The sequence below is a fragment of the Dendrobium catenatum genome, unplaced genomic scaffold, assembly GCF_001605985.2.
Source record: "Dendrobium catenatum unplaced genomic scaffold, ASM160598v2 fragScaff_scaffold_1639, whole genome shotgun sequence".
NCBI lineage: Eukaryota > Viridiplantae > Streptophyta > Magnoliopsida > Asparagales > Orchidaceae > Dendrobium > Dendrobium catenatum.
The window spans coordinates 425729-438846 of NW_021320101.1; the positions used below are offsets into that span (position 1 = coordinate 425729).

Here is a 13118-nt window from a genome sequence, read left to right on the forward strand (position 1 = left end):
TGGCGAGGAAAGAGAAATAAATAACTAAAATAATAATAAAAAGGAAAGTAGCTTGACGTTGACGCAACGGAACAAGAATTTTGGACGGTACCGAAAGGATGATTACGGTGGCCGCAACGTGTTGACTCATATACCGTACGTATGCGTCCAGTTTTTGGCCATTGACGTACGGTTTCCGTATGGCATCAAACTTGTTACAATCTCCCCTCCCTAAAAAAATAAAAATAAAAAATAAATAAATATATAAATCTTTAGTATTCTTTAAATTCTAAAACTAAAAGTCTTATGATTCTAATTGAGGAGAGATTATGCGGACATCGGCGTCTGATACCGTTTGATATTGAGCGCGGTACCACTATATTTTTGGGATGACGTGACATATTTTTATTAGTCTCTGAACGATGTCCGAACTCTCTGGACGATGTCCGAACTCCGCACAGAATAATTTGTATTAAGGGCCATAAGGATCACCTTTCGATCACCGTCATTAAATTATCATCATCAGATCATTGACCAAAAAGTTCTATTAGATCTGATAAGACAACATAATAGAAATACAGAAGAATAAAAGGAAACAGACAAAGCAAAGATAAAATTAGCAAAACTTCAGTATGTATAATAAGTATTTTCACCACAGGCTTTGAGCTCAATACATGTGTATATATATACAGCTAGATAGCTGGGCACAGCAACTTTAATTCCTGTATAAGATGAAAGGCTCTGATTAAATTGCAGTAATAAGATGGCTGCACAGCAACTTTAATTCCTGTATAATGCATTCGAATATGCTTTGGATTGCCGGGATCAGCCCAAAGTTAGGCTTCCTTTGGGACGGCTTTCTTTATGTTTCTTAAAATAATTTTTTAGTACAAAAATTTAAATTTTTTACTAAAAAGTTGCTTTAAGAAAGCCGCCCCAAACAAAGCCTTGGTTCTCAAACCACCGCGCTCATTAAATCATCTCCATTGGTCCTTGCCACATAACCTACGTTGTCAGAATGTCATCATCCACTCTCTGCCATCAGATCGCTATTGCTTGACCATTATCACTAGATTGTTGTTACTTGCCCTCAAAAGATTTAATGACTCTCATCTCGCAACAACTCTGTCATATTTTTCACGAACAACTCATATCATTGCAATCAAGCTTTCTCCAATATGGACTAAGTGAATCTTTATAATCATCACTCACCTAGTAGAATTATTTTGATTAAACCAAGCACCTTGATTTTTCTCATTACTAAGTTTTCTAAATAAAAATGATGGTGTTTCCTATGCTTATTTCATTTATTTGTTTGTGTAATCTTGAATAATTAGAATTTATATCAAATTAATTTATATAAAATTACAACATAAGCTCATTCTATTACCATTAATATTTTAACATGCAACAAAATGTTATGATATATCACATTAACAACCACAATATTAAGGAAACGGTATAAATTTAAATATAGACCAATTTAATTGGGGGGTTTTAGCTACCTCCATGCAGGTAGGAATTTGAACGTACAAAAAATTAATTAATTAATTACAATTAAATTTGTAATTAAAATTAAATTCATCTACACCGAGTTTTTCGTCTCTTTTTATTGAACTTTTGTGTTGCTGGGTCCAAAGATATAATACAACGTTTATATATTTCACGCCCAGGCTACGTTTGGGACGGCTTTTTTACTACATCTTAAAGCGGCTTTTTAGTTAAAAAATTTTAGTGCTAGAAAATCGCTTTAAGAAGAAATAAAAAAGCCATCCCAAACGAAGCCTCAATTTATAAATCTTTGGTGAGCAAAATTGAAGGAATTTATGCAAATTTGCAACCTTTGATGTTGGTGATTTAGATATCATATTCATTTGAATCTTAAAGCCTAATGCAAAAGACCATAAAATTTATTAGAAATTTTATTTTTTATACTGAGGAAGTATATATGTGCATAATATATATATTTTTATTTTTTTGCTGTAGTTCACAGGCTTTTAATCTAGAAACTCACAGTTCACACAATCCTCCAAAGCTGTGTTCTTAACAGCAAGAGCACAAGCATAGGAAGCTTTAATTCCTAGCTCTCCATGCTTAAGCACTGTAGCCACGCCTCAAAGGGCTCCATTTTTCAGAGTTATAACCTCCACAAGCAGTACTACAAGCATCTTCCATGGCTTCCTTTGAGATGCCATTGTTGCAAATGTTGGCGTAAGCTCTCATGTGCTTCATGCCATACTGGGTGAGCGAGCCACAGTGGGACTCGAAGACTCGAACCTGAAACAAGTGAATTAGAAGAACTGGATCCAGAAACAACTGAAAACAATTAAAATTAACGTTAGAGTTTTCAGTGATCTTTCATTACCATGACTTTCAAACAGTTCCAGTCGTCGACCAATGGGACATCAGAGGGTCTGACAGCAGCGAGGATGGAGGGACCTTTCACTGCTCCAAATATGAGCTTTCCAATGAAATCAACGCTGTTATCTAGATGCAAACGGTGATTGAGCGTCTCTGTGATCTCCTTGAGAGTTTCTTCTTTCTTTGACCTGTTGTCTAACCTTTCATACTGCAACAAGGAAGAACAAATGTATTTTAACCTGGATGCTAAATGATCTCTCAGTAAAAGAAGACTTTAGTCTGCGGTTGGGACTGCTTTCTTATTGCTTTTTAAAGTAGTTTTCTAGCAAAAAAATAAATTTTTTTACTAAAAAACAGCTTTACGAAGCAGTAAGAAAGCCGTCTCAAACGAAGCCTTAGATATAGGACAAGCAGGTAGATAAAATGGGAACTAAGAAAATATAAGAATAAGATAGTGGTTGAGTAGGAATTCAATGATCCCAGATAAATATTGGGATTTGATTTCATTTCCCCACATTTTTCTATCCAAACAAAACCTATGAGACAATAGCAGACAGCTAGAAGTACCAATTCATTAAACAGACCATGGAAGGAACAGTGAACTCTATGTTATGAAAAGAATAAGGTTTACCATTTTCCACATGAAGAGAAGATCAGCATCTCTCTGGGTTACAACCTCTGGTGTTATGAAGCTGCTCTGAAGAGATTTTTTGCTGGCATTATAATTAAAGGGGTCAAAGCCTTGGTACAAATACAACTTTTCATTCCTGATGGTTGTAGTTCCATATTCCATCACATGTGATCCTGGGTGACGATCTTTTAAATTTAAGGCCCTTGCCTTCACCTGCACCACACAATGCTGATGTATCACACATCCATAGAAAAAAGAGACCTAAACAGCTATTATGCCAATTTACAGAGAAAAGAGCTTGCAAAGGCAACTCACCCTCTTATACTGTTCTTTAACCGTTTCGTTCCTTCGATTGTGGTTATCACTGTAATGAAAAATGAATGAGATTAGCGATTCTCTGTTTAAAATATATATTCATGAAGCATAATCAATGCAAAACTGCTTTCTAATCAAGCATTTATGAATTGCAGGTGGTGCACGAAGCTAACATAACTTCTTGGTCATTTGTTATATCTAGGGACAGATCCAATCTTAATTTTCAGGGGGTCAAATTTATAAGTAAAAGTGTAAAGTTTTTTTTTTTTAATTTTTTTTTTTTATAAATATCCTTACAATCAAAATTTATACCGAGGGCGCTGCCTCTCGAGCCCTATTTGTTCATTGTCATTCGCTTCGCAGATATGTCAGGGGTTCAACTGGGCAGAGCCCTCTAGTGGGGTTCGACCTATTTTAAAGATATTTTTGGATTTTCTTTACTATTTCTCTTTGTATTTGGTTCATCGTTCCCTAACATACGATACCAAAGATATCAACCCCTCCATGCCTTTCATGGGCGTAATTCGAAAATAAGATGAAGGATATGAAACAATGAATAGCGATAGTACTAATCATCGAGTGATGGTAGCCGATATTGGACTCCCACATACCTATGGAACAATTTACTAGTACGAGGATTAATGGAGAAGAGTTCTATTGCAGAGCACGCAAGACAAATTATGATGGGGATTGATGGCATGGACATCATAACATTTTGTCAGACAGTTCGGACTACTCAACAGTGGGATAATGATGAAATTTTGACGCGCCACGTGTAACATTGTTGGGTCGAAGCAACCACTCCATTAGAGTTTATGAGGTCAGAATGTTTCATACGAAAGCAGATTTACAAGTCGCCAGTTAATGGTTGGTCAATACTCCTAATGTTCAATTTATAAATTCAAATCCAACAAAAGCCGATTGAGTGTCATTTGTGCTTATCATCAGTCACCTGATCGTCCATTCCTTTGCGCGCTTTACATGCTGCACGGTGTAAAAGGTTAGGTGGTGTTATGGAAAATATCTACATGTGGACCACCACATACATGCACCCCCAATCTTGGCTAGTGACATCATAATTGCAACTCTAAATTTATTTGCAGACAAATTATTCCTATAATTAGACACAATTAGACATGAAGCCAAAGGGATTATAGCTAGAAGGAGTCAAAATTGACATAAGATATCATATGAAGGCTTGGAGATGCACGTAGAAAAGCTATGAAGAACTTTTGGTAGCTACGAGCAATCTTATTATTCTCTTTTTGTTTCATGGAAGCCTTAAAGGTTATCCCAACCAGGCACTGTTATATATTTCAAGTCGTTCCTCCTACACGATTTAAGTCACTTTTTTGGGCTTTCGGTCCTTCTATATATGGGTGGCAACACTGTAGACCGGTGCTTAGCATGGACGGGACATTCTTTAGTTGGGTTCATTTGAATTACAATTAGCTGACATGCTCGTTCTGAAAATTTGGCCTTAACTTTATATTAATTAATTTAGTTGGGTCATTTGAATTCAAGTCGGATCATTTTTTATGTCATTGGTCTCGTCTCATTCGAATGCTCAATTTGGTCACTAAATCAAAGTTTGGAGATTCTAAATTTAATTTAAGAATTTTCTTAAACAAATAATACATCAAAATTCATGACAATTAAATAAAATTTATTGAGAGCTATCAGCTAATTTCCAATATCAAACAAAGATTAAAGCTCTTTTAAATATTGGAAAGACGTGAATTATTTTAAGATTACTAAAAACAGATTCGGACCATGCTGAAAGAAATTTTAAGAATTTGTTTAGGTAGTTTTTCGTTGTTTTGCTTTTAGATAATAAACACAATTTTATTTATCTATTATTTTCTATATGCATTCTTGTTGCTTTAAAAAAAGAAACTAGTGGAAAGCTTCTTTTTGAAATAAGAATAGCTAAGTTATCTTTCCACATCAACTACAATAAAGTTTATAAAATGTTGTTATCGTCCCAAACAGACCCTAATGAATTATCATAAATCGCTTGAACGTGCACAAATCTCAAGTCATATCTCATATGAAAACTTTTAAATTAAAATCGGGACCATCTGAAGTCTAATCGCAAAACAAACTTATACTCAAATTGAACGTCCTGACAAGATGAACCCAACAACACCAAATATTCCAATCTGAGCCCAAATGGGCCCTAATCATTAGCTTGAAGTATGTTTGAAATATTTAGAATATTGATTGGGAGACCAAATGATATTCAAATATGATAGCTTATAGTTGAATCAAATAGCTTAACGAGACAAATCCAATGAGTCAAAAATTTATAATTATGACATCATTAAGCCACTTAAATGCTGGACGATGCTCTATGATCGAGATGATCAATACAGATTGTTCGATTAAGCACTCTAATTTTGCTCCAGATCTTATCTATATTACGGAGTATGCAACTCTTAAAATCAATAATAGACATTCGCTCTTTACATGAGGGGACTATGGAGGCTTTAACTATGGGCCAGAGACTCTAGAAAGCTCTAGGTTGAAGAGTCCCGGAGCTCCACTAGGCACTAAAACTCGGTGAACCCTCGCTGCAAACCACTATTGTTGGACGTCTGCCAACCATCTTCATCGGACCTTAGGTCCGGTTACCAACAAGGAGTCTCTGTCGAACCTCCGTCACCTACTGAATTAGTCCTGTCGACCTCCCTTCGACCTAAGATCACCATACTATAGTCCTTCGGTCTTCATTGCCCGATTATTTCTCTTTTGGAACTCCACAGTTTATCGACTACAACTCTTTGAGCCTCAGTCACCCTAATATGGTTCTTCCGACCTCCATAGCCTAATAAAATCTTTCCAACCTTTTGTCGCCTGCCGACTATGTTCCTTTGACCACTGTAGCTCAAACTATGATCCCTCTAATCACTTGTGACTTGACTACGGTCCCTTCGACCACCTTTGCATTGACAAAGGTCAACTCGACCTCCATCGTATAATGACCATGGTCCTTCCAACCTCCGTCACATGCACACTACAGTCATTCGACCTAATCGAGTACGACCCTCTTGATCTCCAATTGTTTGCTGGGCTACGATCCCTTCGTAATATATTGCAGCAAATTATGGTCCTTCAAACCTCTGTTACCCACCAACTAAGTCCCTCCGACCTCTGTCACCCACTGACTACGGCCCCTACAACCTTCGCTCGTCGACCATAAAGCTTCGTCGACCATAGCTCGTCAACCATAGTCCCTCCAACCTCCGTGGCCCGCCGACCACGGTCACTCCGACCTCAATGATTCAACTACAGTCCCAGCAACTTTCGTCACCTCGTGACAATAGTCTCCTCAATTCTCAGTAACCTGACTAAGGTCCCTGACCTTCATTAACCGACACGATCTCTCTGACATCCTCATTGACCATGATCCCTCCGATCTTAATCACCAGACTAAATCTCTCTACAACCATGGCCCGTCGATTATGATCCTCCGAATATTCTATTTAGCAATACAGTTAGTGTACGCTTTCCGTTTACCATTAATTTTAAGTCCAAATCCACTTTCATTTATTGGATTGCGATCCTCAAAATTAGTTTCTTCAGCTTCTTGCCAAACAAAAAATTGTTTGCTCCATTTGAATCAAAGGAAAATTAAGGTACTGAAATGAAATCTATAAACAATTAAAAATGTAACAACGAATTGCTTTAAAATTTTCAAGCCCGAGTGATGGTCCATAGGGTGTAAATGAGCCATTTTTCATTTTCCATACAAGAATTCATTCAACTAAATTCTGATTCGATCTTATAAAATAGTATTATCTTAATATATTATTTACACATGAAATCAAATCAAAAATTTAAACAAACAAAAATATTTTTAAATAATAATAATCCATATTAGTGAGCAATACTAATGATATTCATTCCAGAAATAATTTCCAAAAATATTACCCCGTTGTGTTCAGTGAAAAAAATAAAATAAAATGAAAGGGAATTTTATACAAACACCATTGAAATTTTATATGTTTAATATTTAACAATTTATTTTTATTCGTATAATATTTTAATATCTAAATATAATTAAAATTCATTTTTAATATATACAGAAATAGAATATGTTATGAATAATAAATATTAGACATTTAAATATAAAAACTCAATGGTGATAAATAATATGAGAATATCTTAAGATTTTTGTATATATTTAAAATTATAAAATTTATTTTTATTAATATTATATTAATTTCGAAATAATTTAATTCTTTTTTAAACTCTTTATAATATATTTATATTGGAATATTGACACCATATTTTTCTAGATAAATCCCTTAGTTTAGAACTTTAGACGGAGCGAAAGACGGCAGATTATTTTTCCCCAAAAAAAAAAAAGACGGCACGATTTTCAATGCTAGGACAGTAGCATCGCCGGAGACCATCCTCTAGGCGCAGGAGTCGCCGGGCGATTCGCTGCCTTTACACGCTCGAACCGGTAAACAGAACAGTGGTATTTGTGAATCCCTCCCGGATGCCGGTACCCGAACTCTCCTTTGACTCCTAAGACTCTCCGAACAGCGGATGTTAAAGTATACCACTGGCACAACGTAACGCTTCGGCTGCGCGTCCACTACCCCCTTCTCCCCGCCGCCAACGTACACCACCAATGTCCTTCGGCGGCCGCTTCTCTCCTTCGCGCCGACGACCAGCTTCGTTTCTTGAGCCGTGGCTTCAGCGATAGGACCCACCGCGCTAGCTTCTCCATTCCCGGGGGTGACCGCTGTTTTTCTCAGTGAACTGGTAGCTCGGCGGTCGAGGAGGCTGTAAGCTGTCGGCCGGCCGGGGAGCATCCATCGCAGCATGAACAGCCGTCGCCGGAGCCGGGACCTCTGGCTTTGTAAATGGCATGAGATGCTCCGACCGGCGAAATCGTTTCTTTTTCTTTGTTTTTGTTCGGTTCTTTGTCGGTCGTAGGGTGAGGGGAGAGGGTGGGCGAAAATGCTTTGATAAAGGAGAAGCGGAGGAGTGACGGGGGTTGAAAGGCTCGTTCACATTTGTCGACGGCTGGCGTACGGTCTGGTTCAGTTTAGACCGGTCCGGCCAGGAAATTAGCTGGGGTGCATTTCTTTTGGGGTTTAAAAAACAAGCACATGCGACTATAATATTCTTAAGCATTAAATAATTTTAAATTTATTATAATTAATTATTTACAATTAAAAATACTTTCATCTCACACGCACATATATATACATATTCTATAATCATAGTTTATTAAATTACATAAAAAGATAATTCTAAATAATTTAAAAAATAATTTGTTTTAGTTATTTAACAATTTCATGAACATAGAGCACTAGCTCTTGTTTGTCCTTTAGCTTTTAAATTTTAGTTTTTAAATTTGAGTCAAATTTGTTGTGGAAAGTATATTCGTTGCGATATTGATTGAGATCGAGTATTTCATACTGATATAGCACAAAAAACTATTAGTTAGTTAGAGTGAGAAAAATTCAATAACTCTTTTTTCGTGAAAACTCCAGGAAAAAACACACAAAGCCTTGCCCAAAGTGAAGAAGTTTATTGCACTTAAGTGAGTTACAAAGCTTGATTCCTTAATTTGAAGACGATGAAATTAAAATTGTTTGGAGAGTTGATCAAATTTCATATAGGTACTCGAGAGAGTGAAATGACCATTGGTCGGCGACGAAAGTTCGTAGTCTGGTAGCACGGTTGGGTGAAGAGCCAGCAGTGTTGGTGGAAGAACAGAGATCCGATGTGTATGGACGAAGGTTTGACGGAGTTGGGGGTGGTCGATTAGGTTTTAGGATCATTTGGTCATCCAATTACGCTTTGAACATTTCAAACAGTGCTTTGGTACCTTGATTTGCACGTATTTAGGTCGAATTAGACCAATTTTTGTATGATTGGGGTTGTCTCCTTGAAATATTCAGTTTAACATAAGTTTATTGAAATTAGAGTTCTTAAATGATCCCAAATTTTGATTTAAAGTGTCAACGAAGATTTAACTCAAGATTCAAAATTTTTAATGATATATATAAAATTTAAATTTTTTATCATATTTACCCTTTTTCATTAAAATTGGATTGTAATAATATTACATTAATTCATTTATGCCCTATTTAAAATTTATTAATATTTATGATAGATTTTAAAATTTTAAAATAGCTGCCTTTATAAGAATAATATATTTTTTTAATTATAAGAAAAGTGTTACAACAGCTAAGATAATTGTTTTTTTCCCAAGAAAAGATCCAAATTGATAATATGAATCATAAAAGCATATTGCGAGGAAAGAGAAATAAATAAACTAAAATAATAATAAAAAGGAAAAGTAGCTTGACGTTGACGCAACGGAACAAGAATTTTGGACGGTACCGAAAGATGATTACGTGGCCCAACGTGTTGACTCGATATACCGTACGTAATGCGTCCAGGTTTTGGCATTGACGTACGGTTGCCGTATGGCATCAACTTGTTACAATCTCCCTCCCTAAAAAAATAAAAATAAAAAATAAATAAATATATAAATCTTTAGTATTCTAATTCTAAACTAAAAGTCTTATGATTCTAATTGAGGAGAGATTATAGTGTGGACTCGTCTGATACCGTTTGATATGAGCGCGTACCGTAACTATATTTTTGGATGACGTGACATATTTTTTATTGTCTCTGACGATGTCCGGATCTCTGGACGATGCTCAGACTCCCGCACAGAATATTTGTATTAAGGGCCATAAGGATCACCTTTCGATCACCGTCATTAAATTAGTCATATCAGATCACTTGACCAAAAAGTTCTATTAGACTGATAAGACAACATATAGAATACAGAAGAAATAAAGGAAACAGACAAAGCAAAGATAAAATTAGCCAAAACTTCATATGTATAAATAAGTATTTTCACCACAGGCTTTGAGCTCAATACATGTGTATATATATACAGCTAGATAGCTTGGGCACCTAGCATTAACGATTTAATTCTAGGTATAAGTGATGAAGGCTCTGATTAAATTTGCAGTAATAAGATGCTGCACTAGCAACTTATTTGTATAATGCATTCGATATGCTTTGGATTGCCGGGATCAGCCAATTAGGCTTCTTTGGACGGCTTTCTTGTTTCTTAAAACATTTTTTAGTACAAAAATTTAAATTTTTTACTAAAAAGCTGCTTTAGAAAGAAAGCCCCCAACAAAGCCTTAGTCTCAAACCACCGCGCTCATTAAATCATCTCCATTGGGTCCTTGGCGCACATAACCTACCTGCAAATGTCATCATCCGCTCTCTGCCATCAAGATCGCTATTGCTTGACCATTATCACTAGATTTTTTACTGTGCCTCAAAAGATTTAATGACTCTCATCTCGCAACAACTCTGTCATATTTTTTCACGAACAACTCTATCATTGCAATCAAGCTTTCTCCAATATGGACTAGTGAATCTTTATAATCATCGCTGATCACCTAGTTAGAATTATTTGATTTAAACAAGCACCTTGATTTTTCTCATTACTAAGTTTTCTAATAAAAATGATGGTGTTTCTATGCTTATTTCATTTATTTGTTTGGTGTGTAATCTTGAATAATTGAGGACAAGTTTATATCAAAATTAATTTATATAAAATTACAACATAAGATACATTCTATTACACATTAATATTTTAACAATGCAAACAAAATGTTATGATTATCACATTAACAACCACAATATTAAGGAAACGGTATAAAAAAAAAAAAGGAAACGGATATAATTTTAATATAGATCAATTAATTGGGGGGTTTTAGCTACCTCCATGCAGGTAGGAATTTGAACGTACAAAAAATTAATTAATTAATTACAAATTAAATTTGTAATTAAAATTAAATTCATCTAACCGAGTTTTTCGTCTCTTTTTATTGAACTTTTGTGTTGCTGGGTCCAAAGAATATAATACAACGTTATTAATTTTCACGCCCAGGCTACGTTTGGGACGGCTTTTTTACTACATCTTTAAAGCGCTTTTTAGTAAAAAATTTTAGTGCTAGAAAATCGCTTTAAGAAGAGAAATAAAAAGCCATCCCAAACGAATGCCATTTTATAAATCTTTGGTGAGCAAAATGAAGGAATTTATGGCAAATTTGCAACCTTGATGTTGGTGATTTAGATATCCTATTCATTGAATCTTAAGCGCTAATGCAAAAAGCCATAAAATTTATTAGGAATTTTATTTTTATACTGAGGAAGTATATATGTGCATAATATATATATTTTTATTTTTTTGCTGTAGTTCACAGGCTTTTAATCTAGAAACTCACAGTTCACACAATCCTCGAAGCTGTGTTCTTAACAACAAGGAGCACAAGCATAGGAAGCTTTAATTCCTAGCTTCCATGATTAAGCACTGTAGCCACGCTCAAAGGGCTCCAATTTTCAGAGTTATAACCTCCACAAGCAGTTACTACAAGCATCTTTCCATGGCTTCCTTTGAGATGCCATTGTTGCAAATGTTGGCAAGTCTTCATGTGCTTCTTGCCATACTGGGGAGCGAGCCACAGTGGACTCGAAGACTCGAACCTGAACAAGTGAATTAGAAGAACTGGATCCAGAAACAACTGAAAACAATTAAAATTAACGTTAGAGTTTTCAGTGATCTTTCATTACCATGACTTTCAAACAGTTCCAATCGTCGACCAATTGACATCAGGAGGTCTGACCGCAGCGAGATGGAGGGACCCTTTCACTGCTCCCAAATATGAGCTTTCCAATGAAATCGACGCTGTTATCTAGATGCAAACGGTGATTGAGCGTCTCTGTGAATCTCCTTGAGAGTTTCTTCTTTCTTTGACCTGTTGTCTAACCTTTCATACTGCAACAGGAAGAACAAATGTTTTTTAACCTGGATGCTAAATGATCTCTCAGTAAAAGAAAGACTTAGGCTTCGTTAGGGACAGCTTTTTTACTGCTTTCTAAAACAGGAGTTTTAGTAACAAAATTTTTTATACAATGATCAGTTGGATTGAGTAGGAATTCAATGATCCCAGATAAATATTGGGATTTTGATTTCATTTCCCACATTTTTTCTATCCAAACAAACATATAGAGACAATAGCAGACAGCTAGAAGTACCAATTCATTAAACAACAAGAAGGAACAGTGACTCTATGTTAGAAAAGATAAGGTTTACCATTTTCCACATGAAGAGAAGATTCAGCATCTTCTCTGGGTTACAACCTATGGTGTTATGAAGTGCTTCTGAAGAGATTTTTTGCTGGCATTATAATTAAGGGGTCAAAGCCTTGGTACAAAATACAACTTTTCATTCCTGATGGTTGTAGTTCCATATTCCATCACATGTGATCCTGGGTGACGATCTTTAAATTTAAGGCCCTTGCCTTCACCTGCACCACACAATGCTGATGTATCAACATCCATAGAAAAAAGAGACCTAAACAGCTATTATGCCAATTTACAGAGAAAAGAGCTGCAAAGGCAACTCACCCTCTTATACTGTTCTTTAACCGTTTTCGTTCCTTCGATTGTGGTTATCACTGTAATGAAAATGAATGAGATTAGCGATTCTCTGTTTAAAATATATATTCATGAAGGAGAATCAATGCAAAACTGCTTTCTAATCAAGCATTTATGAATTGCAGGTGGTGCACGAAGCTAACATAACTTCTTGGTCATTTTTATATCTAGGGACAGATCCAATCTTAATTTTCAGGGGGTCAAATTTATAAGTAAAAGTGTAAGTTGTTTTTTTTTTTTTTTTTTTTTTTTATAAAATATCCTTACAATCAAAATTGTTACCGAGGGCGCTGCCTCTCGAGCCCTATTTGTTCATTGTCATTCGCTTCGCAGA

General features: G+C 35.6%; 1 protein-coding gene across 1 annotated transcript in view; it reads right to left on the reverse strand.

The window, feature by feature from the left end:
• Nucleotides 1–1922: 1922 nt before the first annotated feature.
• LOC110110623 (legumain) overlaps nt 1923–13118 on the reverse strand; it is a 14109-nt gene continuing 2913 nt past the window's right edge. Inside the window, exons 7-10 of the mRNA XM_020842201.2 lie at nt 3287–3335; nt 2972–3184; nt 2345–2548; nt 1923–2256 (exon numbers count right to left, since the gene is read on the reverse strand). Of these exons, the coding sequence (XP_020697860.2) occupies nt 2074–2256; nt 2345–2548; nt 2972–3184; nt 3287–3335 (649 nt within the window). The 3' untranslated portion in view covers nt 1923–2073. The remainder of the gene's footprint in view (nt 2257–2344; nt 2549–2971; nt 3185–3286; nt 3336–13118) is intronic.